Below are 20,421 nucleotides of genomic sequence, written 5' to 3'. Positions count from 1 at the left end.
ACTTCCTTCCTTCCCTTTCTCCACTCCAAATTCTTGCCACATGGTCTTCACTTCCTACAATGTGGCAAATTCTTTCCCACTATTTCCTCTGGCCAAAATGTTTTCCTCCTTCCATTAAATACCTATTACTCTTGCATCCACAGATCTCCTTTTCAAGAGTACTTTCTGGATTATTCTTCCTAAAGCCATGCTACCCCTAATACTCTTCTCCATGTTAGCCTGTTTACCACATTTTGTTACAGCCTTTCTAATTCTACCCCAAATCTGCAATGTTTGTTTTTCTCATTTGAGTGCAGAAGAGGACAGATGGTAAACTGAGATTTCTCATTCTATTTCCTAGCACCCAGCAGTACCTGACACACAGTAGGCATTCTATAAACATGGGGAGAAGAAATTGCTATGAACGATAGAACTTCTATAAACTTACCAGCCTCTCTTTATTATAACAATTATCTCAAAGGTTGTTCCTAATGAATGGTAAACAAGAAAACGTGTGGGCAGGATAATCAGTTCCTGGGAATTGATGTTCAGGAGTGTCATATTTCTGATGATGAGAAGAATTTCAATATTAACCATAGATGAGAGCTGCCCAGAAACAGAATAAGATTCCTCACAGTGACCTCTGCTCTTAAATACACAAGATGAAACACAGACTTATGTGCCACAGGGGGTTATTGGTAGAGGAGCAAACACTATTGAATGACTTCCAAGGACACCTGTCCTTCTGGTATTCTCTGAGTTATTCTAAGCTCTGAGTCTCTTCCACCAGAGTGAGATTCACCTATGGTCATCAGATGGTGGAGCTGAGCTTAGAATCACATTTATTCCTGCTATGGATGAACAGTTCATCAAAATTATACTGGCAGGACCTGATTACATCTGGGAATTTATTCAATTTACAACCAACAGATGATTTGAACCATGAATAAAAGTCCCTTCTTGGCTGTTTTTCAAGGCACTAGGATAGAAAGCAAGCTAAGATTTTCTTTCAGAGAACACAGGTAGATATAGAGACCCTAGAGTGAAAGATCTGAATATTAATATTAGGATAAATCATTCTCCATGAAGTTAAAAAAATTGTGGGTTCACTTTTTTTACTCAATGGTGTTTATTTTTTCTCAATGACTTTGGACAGAGTCAACATCTTAAATAACTCCATGTCTATTTTTCATGTAACATGTGGAAAAAGAAAAGCTTATTTCGAAGCAGAACCTACCAGAGAAACAAAAGAGAATTTTTTGTTATCAGAACCCCACAACATTGTCATTATATTGAACGAACCTAGAATGTCAAACTGTTGGCTTGTCCTTTGCCCTGGAGGTATTCATATTCAGAAAAATATGTCTGACTTCAGAAATAAATATTTCACTGAATTTGGTGGACAAAAATCCTTTCCAGAGAAAGGATCTGCCACCAGACAATAGGTGCAGGACTAATGTCTCATGACACAGGAATTAAAATTTCAGAATTTTCCTTGCGCAGCGCTAACCTAATTCACAAGGAATGGAGAATGGAGAATTTCTCAGTGTATCTGGCCCAGGGCTCTTATGGAGTCTCAGCAATCCCATATTCTCACTCAGGTGTCATCAGGAAGGTCATCACTCTAATTCTTCTATGTCTGTGGCTCTGCAGGTTACCATATCTATTATTCATTAAGCTGACTTCCACCTCACCCAGATTTAGCCATCAAGTCCTTCTTTTCTAGCTGTGTTTTGACTCTTCAGAATTGCTTTATTAATGGTTTCAGCATAAAGGCAAAGTGGAGCCCTCAAGAGGGACTAAATAATTCTAGATGAATATGGAAGCAAAAATCAAACCCAGCTCATCTAGACCAAGATTCAAAATATATTCACGTAAATACATATAACAGTAGCTCATCAATCTGGGTAACCACCAACTGTGGGCTTTTCAAAATGTCATCTCATGATCTTTATCCTTGGTGATTTGGATAGGGGAGGTATGAAAACTGTAATATGCTGAACACAGTAAATTAAAAAGGGTAAATTTGGGGGCTGGGAAGGTGTCTCAGTGGTAGAATGCTTGCCTTGCATGCATGAGGCCCTGAGTTTCATTCCTCAGCACCACATAAGCAGCAAAAGCTGGAAGTGGTGCTGTGGCTCAAATGGTAGAATGCTAGCCTTGAGCTGAAGAGCTGAGGGACAGCACCCAGGCCCAGAGTTCAGGCCCCATGACTGACAATAATAATAATAATAAAGAGGGTAAATTTTCTTTTATCTTTTCTATTTCTACAGTGCTAGGGTTTGAACTCAGGGTCTTTCTATGCAAGCATTTTAACATGAGCTATACTCACAGATTCATCCATCCTTAATTATTTTGCAGATACAGACTTGAACTGGACCAAAATTGCCTGAGTTGAGCTGGTCCAAAATTCTATGTACAGCTCTGTGATGACATGTGTGTACCACCATGCCTAGATTTTTTTACTGATGTACTCAGACCAGGCTGGAACTATAATCTTCTCAAATTTTCCTCCTGAGTAGCTGGAATTATAGATAGACCTTGAGAGCTTATTTGGAGGTTCTGGCAGGGGAGCGCAGCTACTCATATACCCTTGACCGAAGACCGATCCTCCTCTGTCGGGGATGGTCGTCCTCTTCAACCGCACCTTCAGGAGGGACGCACATGGAGCAGTGAGAGAGGAAGGGGACACCCGTCTAGCCAGCCAGATCAGCCGAATCAACACTGGTGATCAATGGGGTGATAGATGTTGTAGCCAGACGACAGATCACCCTCACATCCGTAGCTGGGATTATAGTTGTAAGCCATTATGCATGGCAAAAAAATGGAATAAATAAATAAATAATAATTAAATAAATAATGAATTCCTTTCTGAATAGAAAATTCTTCAGATGGGGCTCTTTCGAAAGAAAAAAACTATAGGGGCCACTTTTTTTTTCTTTTATACTTCAAAACCCCTCAAATATGAATCTTTAAAAATATAAATGGCAAAATCAACAACTGGATGCAACATTACTCAATTAAAAAATAAAGTTCTTCTTTCTTGCTATTGTGTCTAAAGTATTTATAAGGTACCATGTAATTTCTTTGTTGCTTTGTATGTCCTTCCCCCATGGTATAACCCCTGTTTTCACTGTATTTGGTGTTGGTATAATTTGGGGAGGGGAAGGGAAAAAACAAAATGTTTAAATAGGGATACAGGTTGACCCATTCCAACAATGAGATGTACAAGGCACTATGTTGAAAAATGAACTTTAAAATTTAGGCTAGGGGGGAGGGGGAGAGTATAACTGAGGAGGTGGGAGGGAAGGGATGGTAGGAGAAAAACAAAGGAGGAGGTAACAATGCTTGATAAGGAATGTACTCATTATCTTGCATGTAACTGTAACCCCTCTGTACAGTATTTTCACAATAAAAAAATTAAAAAAAAATAAAGTGCTTCAGTGTTGAGGGTCCCTAGGGATGCTTCACGTCTTATTGCATGGTCCTACTAATCCCTCACTTAAAGACCGTCTCTAAGCAACACAAATATCTAAACTTACATGGACAACTTAAAGCAACCTGAGTTTAAAGTTCATTATTGCTAGATGTTAATAACTCCTGGAGTTGAAAGTTCCTAAAATTGGGAACTATTCAGCAAAAATGCCCAACTTCAAAGCAATCACATCAGAGATTACTTGATGGACTCTACTTAACCCCTTAACCACTCTGAATTTGGGGGTGTGGCATACTCTGCAGCCAAGAGCTCATCTACTGAGATGGCACTGGCCACTCATATTTAATCAAAAGCATTGAGTGCTTTCCATGCAATTAATGTTGCCTGTTTTTATAGAACTGGTGGTGTGGCCAAGCCCATTATTTAAATATGACAGGTATAAACTTTTAAAGTTAAAATGAGCTGATCAAAGGGCTTGAAGAATTTTATACATAATGTCCTAGGCTTAGCACACTGGTGAGAGAAAATAATTCCTTCCATGGTTAGTTCTTGAGTATCATGCATCCCATAGCTGTGACTGGCCTTATTTTTGTCCCAATAGTGGTTAGAAACTGACTCTGAAAAACAATGCACTATTTTACTTTTCTGCGGTGGTTTAGGGTCTATAAGACACTTTGCCTTTCACAGAATATTGAATTTCATAGTCAGAAATTTTGAACTTTAGGTGTAAAAGACAGTTTACTAAAACCTATGAAACACTAACAGCACAAAGGCATCTGCCATATGTGCTACATTTCTGCATTATAGATCTCAAAATAAACATCCAAATACTTACTGTAGTGTATATCAGGGCCTCCAATTATTGTGGGGAATTCTTTAGTAGCATTAATGGAAAACTAAACATCAGAAACCTTAAATTCTATAGCAATAAAACAGCATGTAGGTTAGATAGCCTTCATGCAGATAATAAAGTTAAACAAGGAGAAACCTCTGGATATTTTCAGATGAAAGGTATCACTCTAAGAAAAATAAAAGAATACAGAATAATCTGTGTTGAGGTGGAGGAAGTATTTACAGAGCCTCCCCTGAGGCAGCTATGGTAGGGATAATCAGATGCAAGGGAATTTTAGGAAGACGTTGGACACAAAATGTAAGAATGATGTCAGTCTTTGGACAGACAGATTTGAATTCAAGATCTATTACTGTCAGTTTTGTTTGGATTCCCTAAAGGTAAAATATTAATATCCACCTTTGAAAGGTGCTGAGAGGCTAGGTATAAATTATAAAACTAATAGCAAACACCTGAGAGGTTATGTGCCAGACACAACTTTAAACATCTGTACATGCATTCATCTATTTGGTCCTCTCCAATACCCCCCCCAAGAATGGTTTGTTATCCTCATTTTATAAATATATGAAGAAATGTGGTGCTGTTTGATCATTCCAATAATCCTAACTACTCAGGAGGCTGAGTGAGATCTAAGCATTGTGGCTCAAAGCCAGCCCAGGTGAAAAAGTCCTAGGCTCTTATCTCCAATTAACCAGCAAGAAGGTGAAAATGGAGGTGTGTCTGAAAGGGTAGAGTGCCAGCCCTGAACACAAAAGCCAACTAAGATTGCAAGGCCTTGAGTTCAAGTCTTATTACCAGGGAATACTCACATACACAACATATATATTAATGAACACTGGCACTGAACTTACAAGAAGGTACATAGAATCTGGCAGGTGGTAGCCCTGGGCCTGAATCCAGGCAGTTTGGCTCTAGAGTGTTCCACTTCATCTGCATCTTAACTTCCTGAGTTCCCCATCCGCAACCCAGAATTCCCCCACCTATCTACCTTTGCTGCTTATAAGTTGGAAAGAACACAACAACAACAACAAAACATGAAAACAAAAACAAAAAACAATCACAACATGAATATACCACAGGGCTTGACTAATTCTTTTTCAAGTGCTTTGCTATAACGGATATCATGCAAGTCAAAATTCTCCAATTAGAAGTAGAAAACTTCAGTGTTTTGATACCTATTAGGAGAGAGTTTGAAGGCTTAGTGGGAAAGGAGACAGGCAGGGTGGCAGTGCCTTATGCTATCAGGAGTTTAGGGCTCCTAAGTTTTGGCCCCAAATCATAGGAGGCAGAAGAGAACTTAGAGACATTCACACATCAAAGGGCCTTGAACCACAGCACTCCTCAAAAACATCTACTCCCAAGTAGATCTGAACTCATCTCCTCAGGCCTGTAACGTGTCTTTGGTTTACTCAACTCAGTCAAATTGGATTTATTCTCAGAACAGACACAAATTATAAGGCAATTCCACAAGATAAAAGCTACTGCATCCTGAAGATACTAATTCTTCCGGCAGTAAATACATGCATTAGGTATAAACAGAAGCAAGGCACTGTTCATCACAGCTTTAATCAAAGGATAAAAGACCTTTGGCAAATTGCAGCTCGCTTGAAACGTCTTACCAGATGAAAATAATAAGTAACAGTCAAAATCCTTTTCATTCTCAAGAGATGAATTTTGTATACAACATCTTTCTTCGCTACTGGCTTGGGATAAGGGCAGCGACTACACGGTGATTGCTCTTCCTCTGCATCTCTTTGGTACGCAACATTGCTCCAGACTTTAATAAGGACCAGAACCACTAGTATATTGGGTCCCACATCTGACCTGCTGAATAATGACTCGGACAAGAGCTTTCTAAACAAGGAAAGCTTCCTAGAGAAAGCTTCCAGGGTGTAGAGCAATGGCTAAATATTATCAAGAGAGAGAAGGGCCAGGGTTTTTTTTTTCCAATGAAGAAGTAATATTTCTGAGTTTTCAAAGTTTTCATAACATAATATTAACTGATACTTTCAAGCACTCCAGTCCATATGATCAAAGGAATTTTCTCACAAATTTTAAGCTGTAATTAAAGTTTGAAATCTCAGTGTATATTAAGTAAACTGAGACATAAACAATCCCAAAGGGAGGTATTTATGGGAAAAGACACCTACATAGACTCATGATAGCCCAATGCCTAACTCACTTTACTGATCAGCCTGCTTTCAGTTATGCAAGTTTTAAAAAGACATTCATTGTCTCTCTCTCCCTCCCTCTCTTAACTACTCCCTCTCTTCTCTTTCCCCCACCCCTCACTTCGCTTTGCTCAAGGCTTGCATCTACCACTTAAGCCATAGTTCCATTTCCAGATTTTTTGGTAGTTTAGTAGAGATAAAGAGTCTCATGGACTTTCCTGTCTGGGATGGTTTCAAACGGTGATCCTTAGATATCAGGCTCCTGAGAATCTAGGATTACAGGCATGAGCCACCAGCATCTGGCTTTTCTTTCTTTCTTTCTCTCTTTCTTTCTTTCTTACTGTCTTTTTCCTCCCTTCTTTCTTTCTGTTGGTCATGGGGCTTGAACTCTGGGCCTGAGCATTGTCCCTCAGCTCTTCACCTCAAGGCAAGTGCTCTACCCTTGAGCCACAGCACCACTTCCAGTATTGGAGATAAGTCTCACGGCCTTTCTAGCCTGGGCTGGCTTCGAACCGAGATCCTCAAATTACAGCTAGGATTACAGGCATGAGCCACCATGCCTGCTTTCTTATTATCCTATTTCCTATTCCCCATTCTCCCAGGCTAGGGAACTCAAGAATGTATGTCTCTGCAGCTCTAGGCAAGGTCATCATGCTCCTTTCTTTATTTCACTGGTCTTGGGAGGGCATAGGACACTGGGAGAAAGAGCTCAGGAGCCTCTTGGGAAAACATGTGGACTCCAGGCCACCATCAGGCCCCAAATTATGCTTAAGCTCATTTGCTGAACTTGCCTTTAATGGCCTACCTCCCCCCTGTCCCAACTGTACTTTTCTTTTCTTTTTTTTATTCTCACAGCAGCTCATTCGCTGGTATTATTTTTGCCTGGTCAAATAAATAAGTCTTTACTTCCTGTAAAAAACCTGTGGTCATTATTTGTGAATTGGCATTTCAGTTCATGGGACAAGATAGCCAGAATCTGGTACACCTTGCTAAAGCTCACCTTACTCTCTATTACAGATGAGAAAATTGAAGTGGAGATTGATATTCGGAAACATACAGATGCCAGTCAAGATAGTGTATACTTTTATCTTCAAATGCTTGTGGGGGGGAGGCTAAAGCAGGAGGATTTTTGAGGCCTGTCTGAGCAAAGGCAGTGAGCTGCTATCTTAAAGACAGAACAAAAACAGAAGGGATGGGGGTTAGCAACACTTGCCAAGGAAGTGAGAGAATCCCCAGTGTGCTGTTGGGAAAGGGGCAAATACAAGATCCCAGGTGCACTGTGTGACAGGCTTGGGATTTGAACTGGAGTAGTCAGTTCCAGGTTTCATGAAAGTGACTACATGCTATTTCCACTCCACCCTCTATTGGTCATGTGAGTTTCTTATCACTATTAACCAATGCAATAGGTAGGATTTTTTTTTTACTTGTAATAAGGAAATAGATGCTCATTAATTGAAAGGCTGGACCAATGTTGCCTAGGTAGTAATGAATTAGAATACCTGTGGAACTTCTGACGCATGCCAATGTGTATTCACCATGGGACCTTAACAAGAGCTACAATGCCCTCAGTGCTTTTGAAACAAAAAGATGGCCAAAGATCCATGCCATATGAAAACTATATAAACTTCTCAGTACACATAAATTTAAAACCTTCATATCATTCTTCTTTAAAAAATCTTTTTCTTGTTATTCTAGAGCAATCCAAAAAGTACTTGTTAATTCTTCAAGTACTAAGAGATCATTCCCACTGCATTAATACTAGAAAATTAAATTTCTAAGTAGAGCATTCAAGCACTATATACAGAGAAGTGTAAGCAAGAATATACTATAAATAGTTCTTACAAGATTCTAGATTACTTACCTGACATAAATCTCTCTCTTTAATATACCTAAGGCATCCTGCCCCGTCCAACGATATGCATAATAATTGCCCTAAAGATAGCATACATTAAACTTATTAAGCAACATGCCTTTTAAGAGAATGAATATCACCTTAGTGATTTGGTTAGTGGGAAATGCATTCTGGATTGTGATTTACAAACCTGATTAGTGAAAGCTTTGATTTTTTTTGCCCATGATGTCTGGATTATGGGAGCTATTTGATAGAATTTGAGGAAACCCAAATCCCTCACTACATATTAGAACACACATATACATTATCTCTACTTCATGCTGACTCAAGTTACAAACTTAGGAGTAGAGATCTGTCTATCAAAAGTCCTATTAGCTCCATCCTCCTCTCCCATAAAAGGCATAGACGAGTCAGAAGGAAAACTAATACCTTTCTTTACCCATCCCTACATCCAAGATCCTCTGACAAAATGTAGATTAGTAGAAGAAAAATGTAACAGTTACTCATGCACATTTTATGAGATGAGAAAACTCAGAAATGAGAATTTGTATGTGTGTGGGAGGGGAGGTTCTAGAGTTTGAAGTCAGGGCCTGGGCATTGTCTCTGACCTTCTTTTTGTTCAAGACACATGCTCTACCACTTGAGTCACAGTACCACTTCTAGATTATATTTTTTGAGTATGTAACTGGAGAGAGGAGTCTTACGGGCTTTTCTTCCTGGGCTGGTTTGGAACCATGATCCTTAAATCTCAGACTACTGAGTACAGGCATGAGCCACTGGCAATCAGTGAAAAATGTATTTTATGGACAGGAAGATAGATCATCAACTGGATGAAACTTAGCATTCTTGCTAGTTTTTCCTGGGCTCTCTGAAATAAGACTCTTATGGCCTACTTTTGTTTTTGGTTTTGGTTTTTTTTTTTTTGGTCAATCATGGGGCCTGAACTCTGGGCCTGGGCGCTATCCCTTAGCTCTTTAACTCAAGGCTAGGGTTCTACCACTTGAGCCATAGCACTACTTCTGGATTTTTCTGCTTATGTGGTGCTGAGGAATTGAACCCAGGGCCTCACGCATGCAAGACAAGCGCTCTACCACTGAGCCACCTTCCCAGCCACGACCTAGTTTTGTGTAGACAGTTTAGGTGTTTCTTCTAAGGTCTGTCTCAGGGTAGGAGGTAGACAGAAGGCCAGAGAGGGGCTTCCCTGTTCCCACAGTTTTCATTATTAAAATGTTCATGATATCAAAGTGGCCTTTAGGACAATAAGTACAATCTGAGCCCCATCATAACCAGTCATAAAACCAGAGCCTTATGAAGCAAACGCATATATTTTAGGGAAGTAAAGAAACAAGCAAGTTGAGTGCCACTGGCTCATACTAGTGATCCTAGCTACTCAGGAGGCTGAGATCCAGAGGTTCACAGCCCAAGCAGAAAAGTTTGTGAGTCTTTATTTCCAAATAGCCAGCAAAACACAGGACTGAAGGTATGGTTCAAGTCGTATAGAATTAGCTGTTGGCACAAAAGTCAAGTGAGAGCACAAAACCCTGAGCACAAGCCCAAGAATTGGTTTAAAAAAAAACAAACCACCACGACAACAAAATTACAAACAAGAAACACTGGAAATAAAGAAAGATAAATCAAGTAAGAAAACAGGGCAGTTCAGGGTGCTATTTCATGGTGGGTGAGGGTGGGGCTATAGTGGCTGTGTGAAGAGAGAGATTATTTCTCACACCTGCAGGGCACTCAAACCACGGCATTTAAACCTGACAAAGAGAGCTAATAATCAATTGTAAAATAAGAGGTCACTTTTTTGACTTTGATATTTTCTCCTTTCCTGCTCCAAGTGCCTTACCGAGGCACTTTGCAAAGCTTCTGAAATGAACCCCCCCCAAAGTGGCATCATGTTCAAGAGGCTAACGCGGTGGTGTACCTTCATTAACAATAACAACATTGGCTTCAGGGGAAAAGACCATTATAGTGCTTATTGCTATTATGACTCAGCGTGCAACCAAAATGGTTGAGAAGCCAGGCATGAGGCGTAACGCTGAGAATCACACAGAGGCAGAGATGAAGAGAGCGGGCCCTGTGTTTTGTGTGGCAGGCTGTCACATCCTGCTTCAAAATGTACAACTGTATGAATTTTAAAATGTGAAATGCTCCCAGTCTCGAACTGTAGGGTTCAGGATCAGACAGCTGAATAGTAAATACAGCGCTGTGCCCCCCAGAGGGACTGCTCACTGTTAAGACTAGCTCCCCCCCTGCCCCCCGCCATGGTTACGTGACTCTCATCCGTCACTATTTTATCACGTAGAGTAGCCAGGCTTCAAAGTAGCCATACGATAAACAAAGAATCACAGACTGCCTGCTCCTGCATACCGAAGATGCCCAAGTCTCAACCACAACAGTCCAAATTAGCTGATTTTACCTAGGCAGAGAATAAACTTGTTGTTTTTGTTCAACACCAAAGTTAATTTTCATGCAGGTGGTGTAGGATCATGGTTTGAAAAACACATAGGTTACACACCTTTAGATGGGTGGACTTAATCTGAAAGGACAGATATCCAAACTTCACTATTCCCTAAGGGTGTGTATATGTGTGTGTGTGTGTTTGTGTGTGTGTGTGTGTGTTTGTGTGTGTGTGTGTGTGTGTGATAGTTTTCTTCTAGCTATGCTATTCCACAAAGGAGTTTAAGATGGCCCTACTATTCCACACAGAGGAAATTCTGTAAGCAGGTTGAAAACAAGAGATGTCCAAAACAGTCGGACACCAGTGTCTCATGCCTATAATCGTAGCTACTCAGGAGCCTGAGATTTGTGCCATGTGCAAAGCCACACCAAGCAGAAAATCCCTTCAGACTGTATCTTCTATTAACCAGACAAAAGGAGGGCTGGAAGTATGGCTCAGGTGGTAAAGTACCAGCAGGGAGCAGAAAGGTTAAAGAACTGTGAAGGAAGCCCTAAATTAAAGTAACAGTTTCAGCACCAAAAAAAGAGGCCCAAATAACAACCTGATAGTAAAGGAAAATACACTTATTCTTTTTTAAATTGAGTTAAAAATGAATGGTGGTGAATATGAACTACCTTCAACAAGTGGTGTGGATACAATGTTAAGTTCAATGCTATCATTACTAAAGTTAACAAAGGCCATACAATTCGGTGTGTGTGTGTGTGTGTGTGTGTGAGAGAGAGAGAGAGAGAGAGAGAGAGAGAGAGAGAAAGAGAGAGAGAGAGTCATGAGGCTTGAATTCGGGTCCTGGGTGCTGTCCAAGCTTTTGCTCAAGGCTAGTGCTCTACCACTTGGAGCCACAGCTCCACTTCTGGTTTTTTAATTGGAAATAAGAGTCTTATTGAGACTTTTCTACCTGAGTTGTCTTTGAACTGTGATCCTTAAATCTCAACCTCCTGAGTAATTAGGATTACAGGAATGAGCCATGAGTACCTAGCACGCCATACAATTTTGGTCAGTTAAGTAGGACATCAAAAATTATTGCTGTTGGAATCAGAAACATTATGGCCATGTTCTCAGCCATGCTAGATTCAATACTTCTTTTTTTTAATTATGGACTTCATTTTGTTATCATTTTGATCCACAAATAATTCAAGTACTATATTAAACAGACTTTTAGGGAGGGAAGTTCAGGGGTTTGAACTCAGGGACCCACACTTGCTAGGAAGGACCTCTATCACAAAACCACATTTCTGGTCTTCGGTTGTACCAGTTATTTTGAGATAGGGTATTGTTTTTTGCCTGGATACATGTCTGGACTGTGCTCTTGCTATTTCCACTTCCTGCCAAAGGCTGGGATTAAAAGGAAAAAAGAACCCCATGCCGTTTTTTCTGTTGAGATAGGAAAGAAACTGACTAATCTGGAATCTTAATCCTCTCGATCTCAGTCTCTTGTCCAGCTGAAGTGACTGGTATATGACATTGTAGCCAGCTATCCAAATACCTATTTACACTATATGAGTCAGCCAGACACTGATGATTCACGCCTGTAATCCTAGCTCCTCAGGAGGCTTGAGATCTGAGAATCATGGCTCAAAGCAAGCCCGGGCAGAAAAGTGTGAGATTCTCATCACCAATTAGCCACTCCCCACTCCCCCCACTCCCCCCACTCCCCGACTTGCTAAGGAATATTGTGCTGGCCCTGAATTCAAACTCTTGTACTGGCACATACACACACACACACACACCACATATACATACATAATATATGTATATATATATATGAGCCACTAGAGTATCATATATTCATAGTGTTGCACAACTGTCACAACTATCAAGTTCTACATTTTCATTATTGTCAGATAGAAACTCTTATCTATTAGCAATCACCCCTGATCCCTCTTTTTGCTCAGTCCCTTGGAGCCACTAATCTACATTTTTGTCAGAAGGCCATTTGTATAGGAAAGAATTTTAATGCCCTCTTTAGAATTTTGAAGTAAGAGCTTGGGATCAGACAGCCTATCTATTTATACAAATTTCAGCTCTGTTTAATATGTGCATATTGTCAATCGGGATATTCCACTTAACACACCCATCACTAAACAGTTGCTTTCAATGACTGGGAACATGGAATCATATAGATGGTGTAAAATGCATCTAACTAGTCCAGTATGGCTGGCATTTACTATTCAACACTGAGTTTTTAAAAGTCCATTAACTACATCTGAACATTTGTGTTCTGCATTTCAAGAATCCATTTTGCAAAAGAAGCCGTTGGGATCATTGCCTTGTTCAGCATCTGTGCATCTGGAATATAACCTGAAGTCGCAGCGAGACAGAGGGGTGGATGAAAACTGAAAGCCTGCTATGTTCTTATACTATATCCTGTGTGTGTGTGCAATCACCAGAGAGATTATCTGTTTGTTTATTAAAGAATTTGCTGGCCCACTGATAGTAGTCCCTTTTAGATGTTCACACCTCAGTGATACTTCCCATTCATTTTATTTTGAAAGTGCTACAGTAGCTTGTTTAACATGAAAGCCATATACAACCTAAGGTCAGGAAGGGAACCGGCCTCACCAATTGGGACCAGGCATCATCCTCTCTCCTCACAGACAGCCAGAGAACTATACGTTGGTAAACTTTGTTTCACAAGACACGGCATTACCCTCACAGTCTGACTTGCTTTAGATTTCCAAAACCATGTTTAGGACTACCAAGTCATCCTAAGACGGAGCTACACAGGAATATTTAATTGCATGAGAAGACTAGAACCCAGCTACAGAATGAGCCAGGAATGTAGTCTGACTACAGAATCAGAAACTATCCCTATAAAAAAATCCTCCTTCTTCTCTAAAACACTTAAAAAGCCCATTTTTGAGCTCCACTGATTCCATGAGGTTTGAACTTTGGTATTAAATACCTAGGAAGGAAAAGATGGTGTAGAGAGAACATTGAAAAATTACTAAGGGAGATGGGAGGCCCCCTTCCCTGGCTACCTGAAGCAAGCCTAGGCAAGAGTAGTTCTGTACAGAACTTCATTGGATACCTCAGTCTCAACACATGGGTCCCACAAAAACTTACCCCAAAGAGACATATATCCTGGACTGACTCTCGCAGGAATCCCTTCAACTTCAGTTTCTGTTTAGGACTCTTTAATTTAGATTCTGTTTTAGCATTTACACAGTTATAATTTTACTACAAAAGGTAAGTGTCTTGTAAACGAATGGGGAACAGATTGTTTGGCAGAGTTTATAATGTCAGGATTTATGGCTCTAATACACAAAGGGGTCCCTTTGACCTCGAAAATAACAATGGAATGGTAGGAGCTGTGGAGGACTCACCGAGATTTTTTTTGATTAGTTCTCATAATTGCCCCTTATTAATTTGCATGCACATAATAAGCACTCACCTTCACAGTCTGTCCAGCTTCAGGACCATCCTAAAATTTAAAAAAAAATCATAAGTGAGAACAGATAGATGGGATCGCTTGCTTATTCAGAAATATCGTCTGTTAATAATTTAGACCCAATTTCATTGTGTGTTAATTTATAGTATTCTCCTGGGGACCATTCCGTTCAAATGTGTGGGACCAGACAGTTCCTCATTTCCTCCTGAGAGTGAGAGGTTATGTATAAGAATGATATAAATCCTCCAGTGAGCCAACCCCTGTGCTGCTTTTCATGCTCTTGGGCTCTTGGCTATCGTTTTAATTGCATTAAAGTAAGGCTGAAAATGTTCGGGGAGGTGAAGTTATCACACCTTTTGGTTATCTTTCAATCAGATGTGGTTTAATTAATGTTTGATTACTTAAGTCTCAACTCAGGAAATCTGATGGAACCACAATCCATTAAGCAAGAAGATGGTGTGTTTCCTATGGGAAGAACCCTTAGGGGCATTATAGCTGGACTCTTTTTCCATACTTGTTCTTTCTCCCAGATTCTCAAGCCCAACAAAACTATTATCATACATGGAAATGAGCAGGTTTGCCTCCTTGCCTGCTATCATACAAAGTCAAAGTAGATCCTAGAGGGCTTGAGCAACTGGAACTTCCAAAATGGAATTAGCATTCTCTGACTTTGGTCGGATGACTTTGGTCTCTGGTCGTGACAAGTGGGACAGGTGGCTGTGGAAAAGATTAAGCAGAACTTGGTTCATCAGCTCTTTGCAAACTTGGAGCCATATCCTATTAGTGCGTCATGCAGGCAACTTAAAAAGTTATACAATCAATACTGAAATAAAAAAAAATCACAACAGGGTAGTGGTATCTCATGCCTGTAATTCTAGCTACTTGGGAGGCTGAGAATGGAAGATCACAGTTTGAGACCTACTTGAGAAAAGTTTGTGAGATCACTTTTCAACCTATACCTCGGTGTGTGGTAGCATGCACTGGTCATGCCAGCTACAATGGGAAGCCTAAATGGGTGAACTATTGACCATTCATATATCCAGACAGAAAGTGAGACTCAACAAATCTCAAAAATACACAGCACAAAAAAGGGCTGGAGGTGTGGATCAATGGTAGTGCACATATCTAACAAATTAGAGGTCCTAAATTCAAAGGCCAGTACTGCATCATATCATAACAGGAAAAAACTACTACAATGCAAAGAATGGGTCCATACAGCTTTGTGAAACTATTTGTGTAGATGCCCATGCATCTACACTGTGAAATATATACCTAGCTACAGTGAAGTTTCCCAACACTATATATATATGAAGAGCCATCTACGCACAAGCCAGTCCTCATAGTTATGGAACTAATACTGTAGTAAGTCATCATAAATAACCAGTATTTCTAATAAATAACTGGTATTTCTATAATCAGGGATTGTCTTCTAATTTCATTCTGTACTGGTAGATATTCTCAACAATATCCTCACTGGTCTCTGGAAATATAATTTGTAACATAAGCTTGAGCTACTCACTCTGAGGCGAACTACCTGCCTGAAGATGACTCAAATGAAGTGAGCTATACCACACACACACACACACACACACACACACATATTGCAATACTTCTGCAGAAGCTTGGATGGTTTCAACACATGGTTGTTTTGTGTTGTTTTGAGAACGAGATAAGCATTTTAGTCGTAGACCTTTAGACCAAAGCTTTGGCTTCCTTAGCTGGTCTCCCTGGACTTCTGTGGCAGAGAGTGAAGATTTAACTGAAGAGGCAAGAACGCAGTCCCTGCATTTCAGGATAGCTGATTTCCTTCCCAAGGTAACTACAGCCATCACTTTTCAGAGGTACACAGGGTTATATGTATCCTCTCCATGAGGATCTGAGAGGCCAACTCCTAGCTGAGGACTTACCATTGTTCTGCTTCAACTTGCAGAGTTTCAGTCTACCTTCCACCTGAAGATCCACAGTGATTAATCTAATTTCTTTACTGTGGGTGGGCCATACCTAATCAGTCTCTATTTATAAACATAGTCGGTCACTGAAGCTTGCATTAAAAGTAGGGAGGAAGCAGACCGTAGGAGGGCAAGGCTTAAACTAGCTTGCATATTATTTTTCCTTTGGAACCAGAGCAGGACTCAGCACATGAATAGTCAAAACATATTTATTATGGAAGAAAATGATCTGTCCAAACCAGATCAGGAATGTCTTTTATTTCTTTTTAAAATTTGAATACTCAGGGCCTCCTACCACTTAAACCATGGCTTCAGTCCATTTTTATATTAGTTATTTTTCAGATAGGGTGTCAGGTTTTTATCAGGGGCTATACTTCCCAGATAGCTGAGAAAATGGGCATGCACCATTATACCTGGCTTATTGGATGCACTGGAATATTGCTAATTTTCTACCTACCTAGTCTCTATCCCTGAGCTTTTTTTTTTTCCTTTTTTGCTCAAAGCTAGCACTCTACCACTTTGAGTCATAGCACCACTTCAGGTTTTCTGGTGGTTAATTGAAGATAAGAGTCCCCTGGACTTTCCTGCCAGGGCTGGCTTCAAACTGTGATCCTCAGATCTCAGCCTCCTGAGTCTCTAGGATTCCAGGCAGGAGCCACTGACATAGGGTGGGCAGCATCTGACTGTCTGGTGAGATGTCAGGGGTAGAGAGTACAAGAATAGGATTCAACCTGAAAAAAAAAATTCTGGGCAATCCATGCACTCACCTGCATGGAGAAGGTGAGCGAGGTCCCCTGGAAATGCTTCTCCACCACCGTTCCCACTCTCTGGGTCGCCTGAAACAAGTCAGCCACTTCATCGGGACGCAGGTCTCCAAAGCGTGCCACTGGCCGCAGAGGGCACACGAGGACATCTGGAGCAAGGGGTGTTAAGGCACACTCAGCTGGCTTTGGAGAATACATCATCCCCCTAGTCCTGATTCCCCTTGACCTCTCACAGACTAAAGAACCAGCAAACACATTTTACCAAGAACTGAACTCCCAGATGGGCAAAGAGGACTTAAAAACATGGTTAATTCGACTTCAATAGAGAAGCTGTTATATGCAGAATGTCTTTCAGGAGAAGAGATATTAATGTGGAGCGTGAGATAATTACCCCAGGAGGTGAGATCTCCTCTCACCTTTATCTCCCCACCCCTCTTCTAAAGGTCCTTTCATTCAGCAGCCCCAGGGCCCATGCTGGTGACACAACTGGCATCTGGGAGGTTACTTATGGTAGGGAACATTGTAAGTAAGATTTCAAGTTTCCTTTTAGAGAAACAACAGAAAATATGAAGTGAATATATGATAGCAATTGATATTCCTTTTTTTTTAAAGGAGTGAAGATATTCTAACAAGGTACAGTGAGTTTCATCAAGTAAAAATGGATCACGGGCTAATTTATGACAAGGTTTCTCAGACTTATTATTCAGACTCCAAGAAGGTATTTTGAAGGTAAATAATTAAAGACAAGGGTATTTATCATAATGGCAAAGCACTTCATAAGTTATGACAAAACATGTTTTGTCTTTAGGAAAGTGATATAAGTCAGTTGCCTATTGGTAATAAATTGATATTTACTGTTATACCATCGACATTTCTGAACATGAACTCATACATGAGCATACACACACATACATATGCATGTATTTGTGGTGTGTTTATGTAGATCCCCTACTTATGAAAGGTTTACATCCCAATTAGTCCATTATATACTGACGCATTTAAGACCTAATCTGTTGTATATCACAGCTTAGCGTAGCTGACCTCAAACCTTCTCAGATCATTTATATACGCCTACAGATGGGCAAAAGCATCTAACACAAAGCCTAATTTAAAAGAGCATACTAAAGATTTCATTCAATTTATTGAATTTTGTACTGAAAGCTAAAAACAGAATGGTTGCATAGGGATACTTTCCCATCACTGTAAAGTTGAGAAATTAAGTCACATCATCTTAAATTAGGGCCTATGTCTATAGATATAGTGTTTATTAATAGTAGTTTAATTTTCAGATATAGTGGGAGGAAAAAAAATGAAAAAAAACTCTCTTGTATGTATTTTCTATTTCATTCTCTTCTCCATTTTCCTTGTTGCCTTAAGAAAGCATGATTATGCCTAGAGCTCAGTAGCAAACAAAAAAACCCCAGTCCTGCAATTGTTAGTCTCACCAGACTATCACACACTTTAGTCTGTCACACCATTGGTAGAACTCAGGGCCCAAAGAAAATGTCAAAGGCTCAGCTAGACAGGCTTGATTTCCACAAGAGAAGGGAAAGCAAGCAAGCAAGCAAGAGAGAGAGAGAGAGAGAGAGAGAGAGAGAGAGAGAGAGAGAAAGAAAGAAAGAAAGAAAGAAAGAAAGAAAGAAAGAAAGAAAGAAAGAAAGAAAGAAAGAAAGAAAGAAAGAGGAAAGTGATTAATTTTGCTCGTAATCAGGAAATTCACGTCAACAGTAAACTAGGGAAAGGGGGCATTTGTTTAATCTGAGTTCATTTTTTTAAGAGAGATGAAGGGAGGACTTTACCCACAGGGCATCTGATACTTAAAAAGATAATTATCCTTCTTTGGCAGGGCTGCTTTATTATCATGGGTCAATGAACCATTTAAAAATGAAGAATTTCCTTTCATTTCCTTTTAGCAGATTGCCAGCCTCCACTCCCACTGAGTTGCTTTTCCTTTGTGAAAATGGACCTTCCCCATCTTCGCCCTCCTTACTTTAATTTACACCCTCCCTTAGGCCCTGATTCCCAAACCTCAGCAAGATGACAACCATGCAAGCTTCCAACAATATCCATTAATTGCTGTGTTAGGCTTCTCTGCACACAGCAAGGGAGGTGGGAAAGGAATGGCATTTTCCTTATCGATGGCCTAAGGTGAAAATGAGTGGACTAGATCTGACTACTTTTGCAGCTCATATAAATTTAGTAACTTCAATGACACCAAACTTTCTTTTGGTATCATTTCTTGTCAGCAATAAAATATTATGTCAAGTTTGCTTATGAGCTGCTCATAGCTTAACTCAATATTTAAGAGTCAAATATATGGGGAATTAAGTCAAAAGGGGTGATCAGTCAGATGCTATATTCTTTGTAGAAAAAAGCTATGCTCCAGAATTACATATGCATTTATTTATGGATCATTACTTAATAATATAGATCACAACAGGTTGAACACATTCTCATTGAGGTGATATTTTCTATTTTTTTTGTTGGTTGTGGGGCCTGAACTCTGGGCCTGGACTCTGTCCTTCAGCTCCTCAGCTCAAGACTACAGCTCTACCACTTGAGCCATGGTGCCATTTCTGGCTGTTTCTGCTTATGTGGTACTGAGGAATTGAACCCATGGCTTTGTGCATGCTAGGCAGGCACTCTACCACCGAGTTACCTTCCCAGCCCCAAGGTGAATATTTTTTGCTAGCACATTTGTACAACATTGCTTTGATATATGCACACACACACACACACACACACATTCTCTATGACCTAATTCCTTGTTAAGAAGTAACCTTTATTTGCATATAGCTCATATTTATAAACAAGTGACCAATAAAAAGGAATAAAATGAACTTTTTATTTGTTAGTCATGGGGCTTGAACTCTGGGCCTGTGCGCTGTCCGTCAGCTCTTCAGCGCAAGGCTAGCATTCTACCACTTGAGCCACAGCACCACTTCTGGTTTTGTGAGTGGTTTATTGGCAATAAGAGTCTCACAGACTTTCCTGCCTGGGCTGGCTTTGAACCATGATTATCTGATCTTAGCCTCCTGAGTAGCTAGGAGTGTAGGCATGAGCCATTGGCACCTGGCTAAAATGAACTTTTAAAGGTGTTCAATTGATATATGCTTTTGCAGGTGATCATAAGTATTATTTGTTTGTTACCCAGAAGACAACACAGGCATCTCTACTAGTGGAAATGACCACAAAGGCAGGCCCAGAAGACTATGCAAGGAGGAATGGTATCCTAGTGTCTTGAGTCAAGCTATAGTGTGCCTGGGTGCTATGCAAGTGGGGGAGCTAGCCAGAAGCAGTCACACCATTCAACAGTATCTCTAGGCCATTTGAGAAGATACTTGGGTCTAGAAAAGTAAGAGGCAGCTATCTTCCCTCGGATCCTTTAATGACAGGCAGACAAAACTCTATGCCTTGACCTGACCACAGGCTATATCGGGACTATCACTTTCTTCTAGAACATTCTCTTTCCACAACCTTCCCTTGCAGGCTACATGCCTGTTGCATCTACCTTTCTTCTGTTCTGCAAACACACAAAGCTCCTTCCTTTTGTCCTGGCTATGTTTTC

The 20,421-nt window shown here is 40.2% G+C and overlaps 1 protein-coding gene across 5 annotated transcripts in view; it reads right to left on the bottom strand.

The window, feature by feature from the left end:
- The window catches only part of Fhit (fragile histidine triad), a 1,339,970-nt gene that overhangs the window by 246,481 nt on the left and 1,073,068 nt on the right, over nt 1-20,421 (bottom strand). For all 5 annotated transcript variants that reach the window (XM_013010313.1, XM_013010314.1, XM_013010312.1 and 2 more), the window contains 2 exons: nt 16,857-17,002; nt 14,144-14,173 (listed from right to left, as the gene is read on the bottom strand). In XM_013010313.1, the coding sequence (XP_012865767.1) occupies nt 14,144-14,173; nt 16,857-17,002 (176 nt within the window). The remainder of the gene's footprint in view (nt 1-14,143; nt 14,174-16,856; nt 17,003-20,421) is intronic.

The sequence above is a fragment of the Dipodomys ordii genome, unplaced genomic scaffold, assembly GCF_000151885.1.
Source record: "Dipodomys ordii isolate 6190 unplaced genomic scaffold, Dord_2.0 Scaffold12, whole genome shotgun sequence".
Classification (NCBI taxonomy): domain Eukaryota; kingdom Metazoa; phylum Chordata; class Mammalia; order Rodentia; family Heteromyidae; genus Dipodomys; species Dipodomys ordii.
This window is presented reverse-complemented; position numbering and strand designations above follow the sequence as displayed.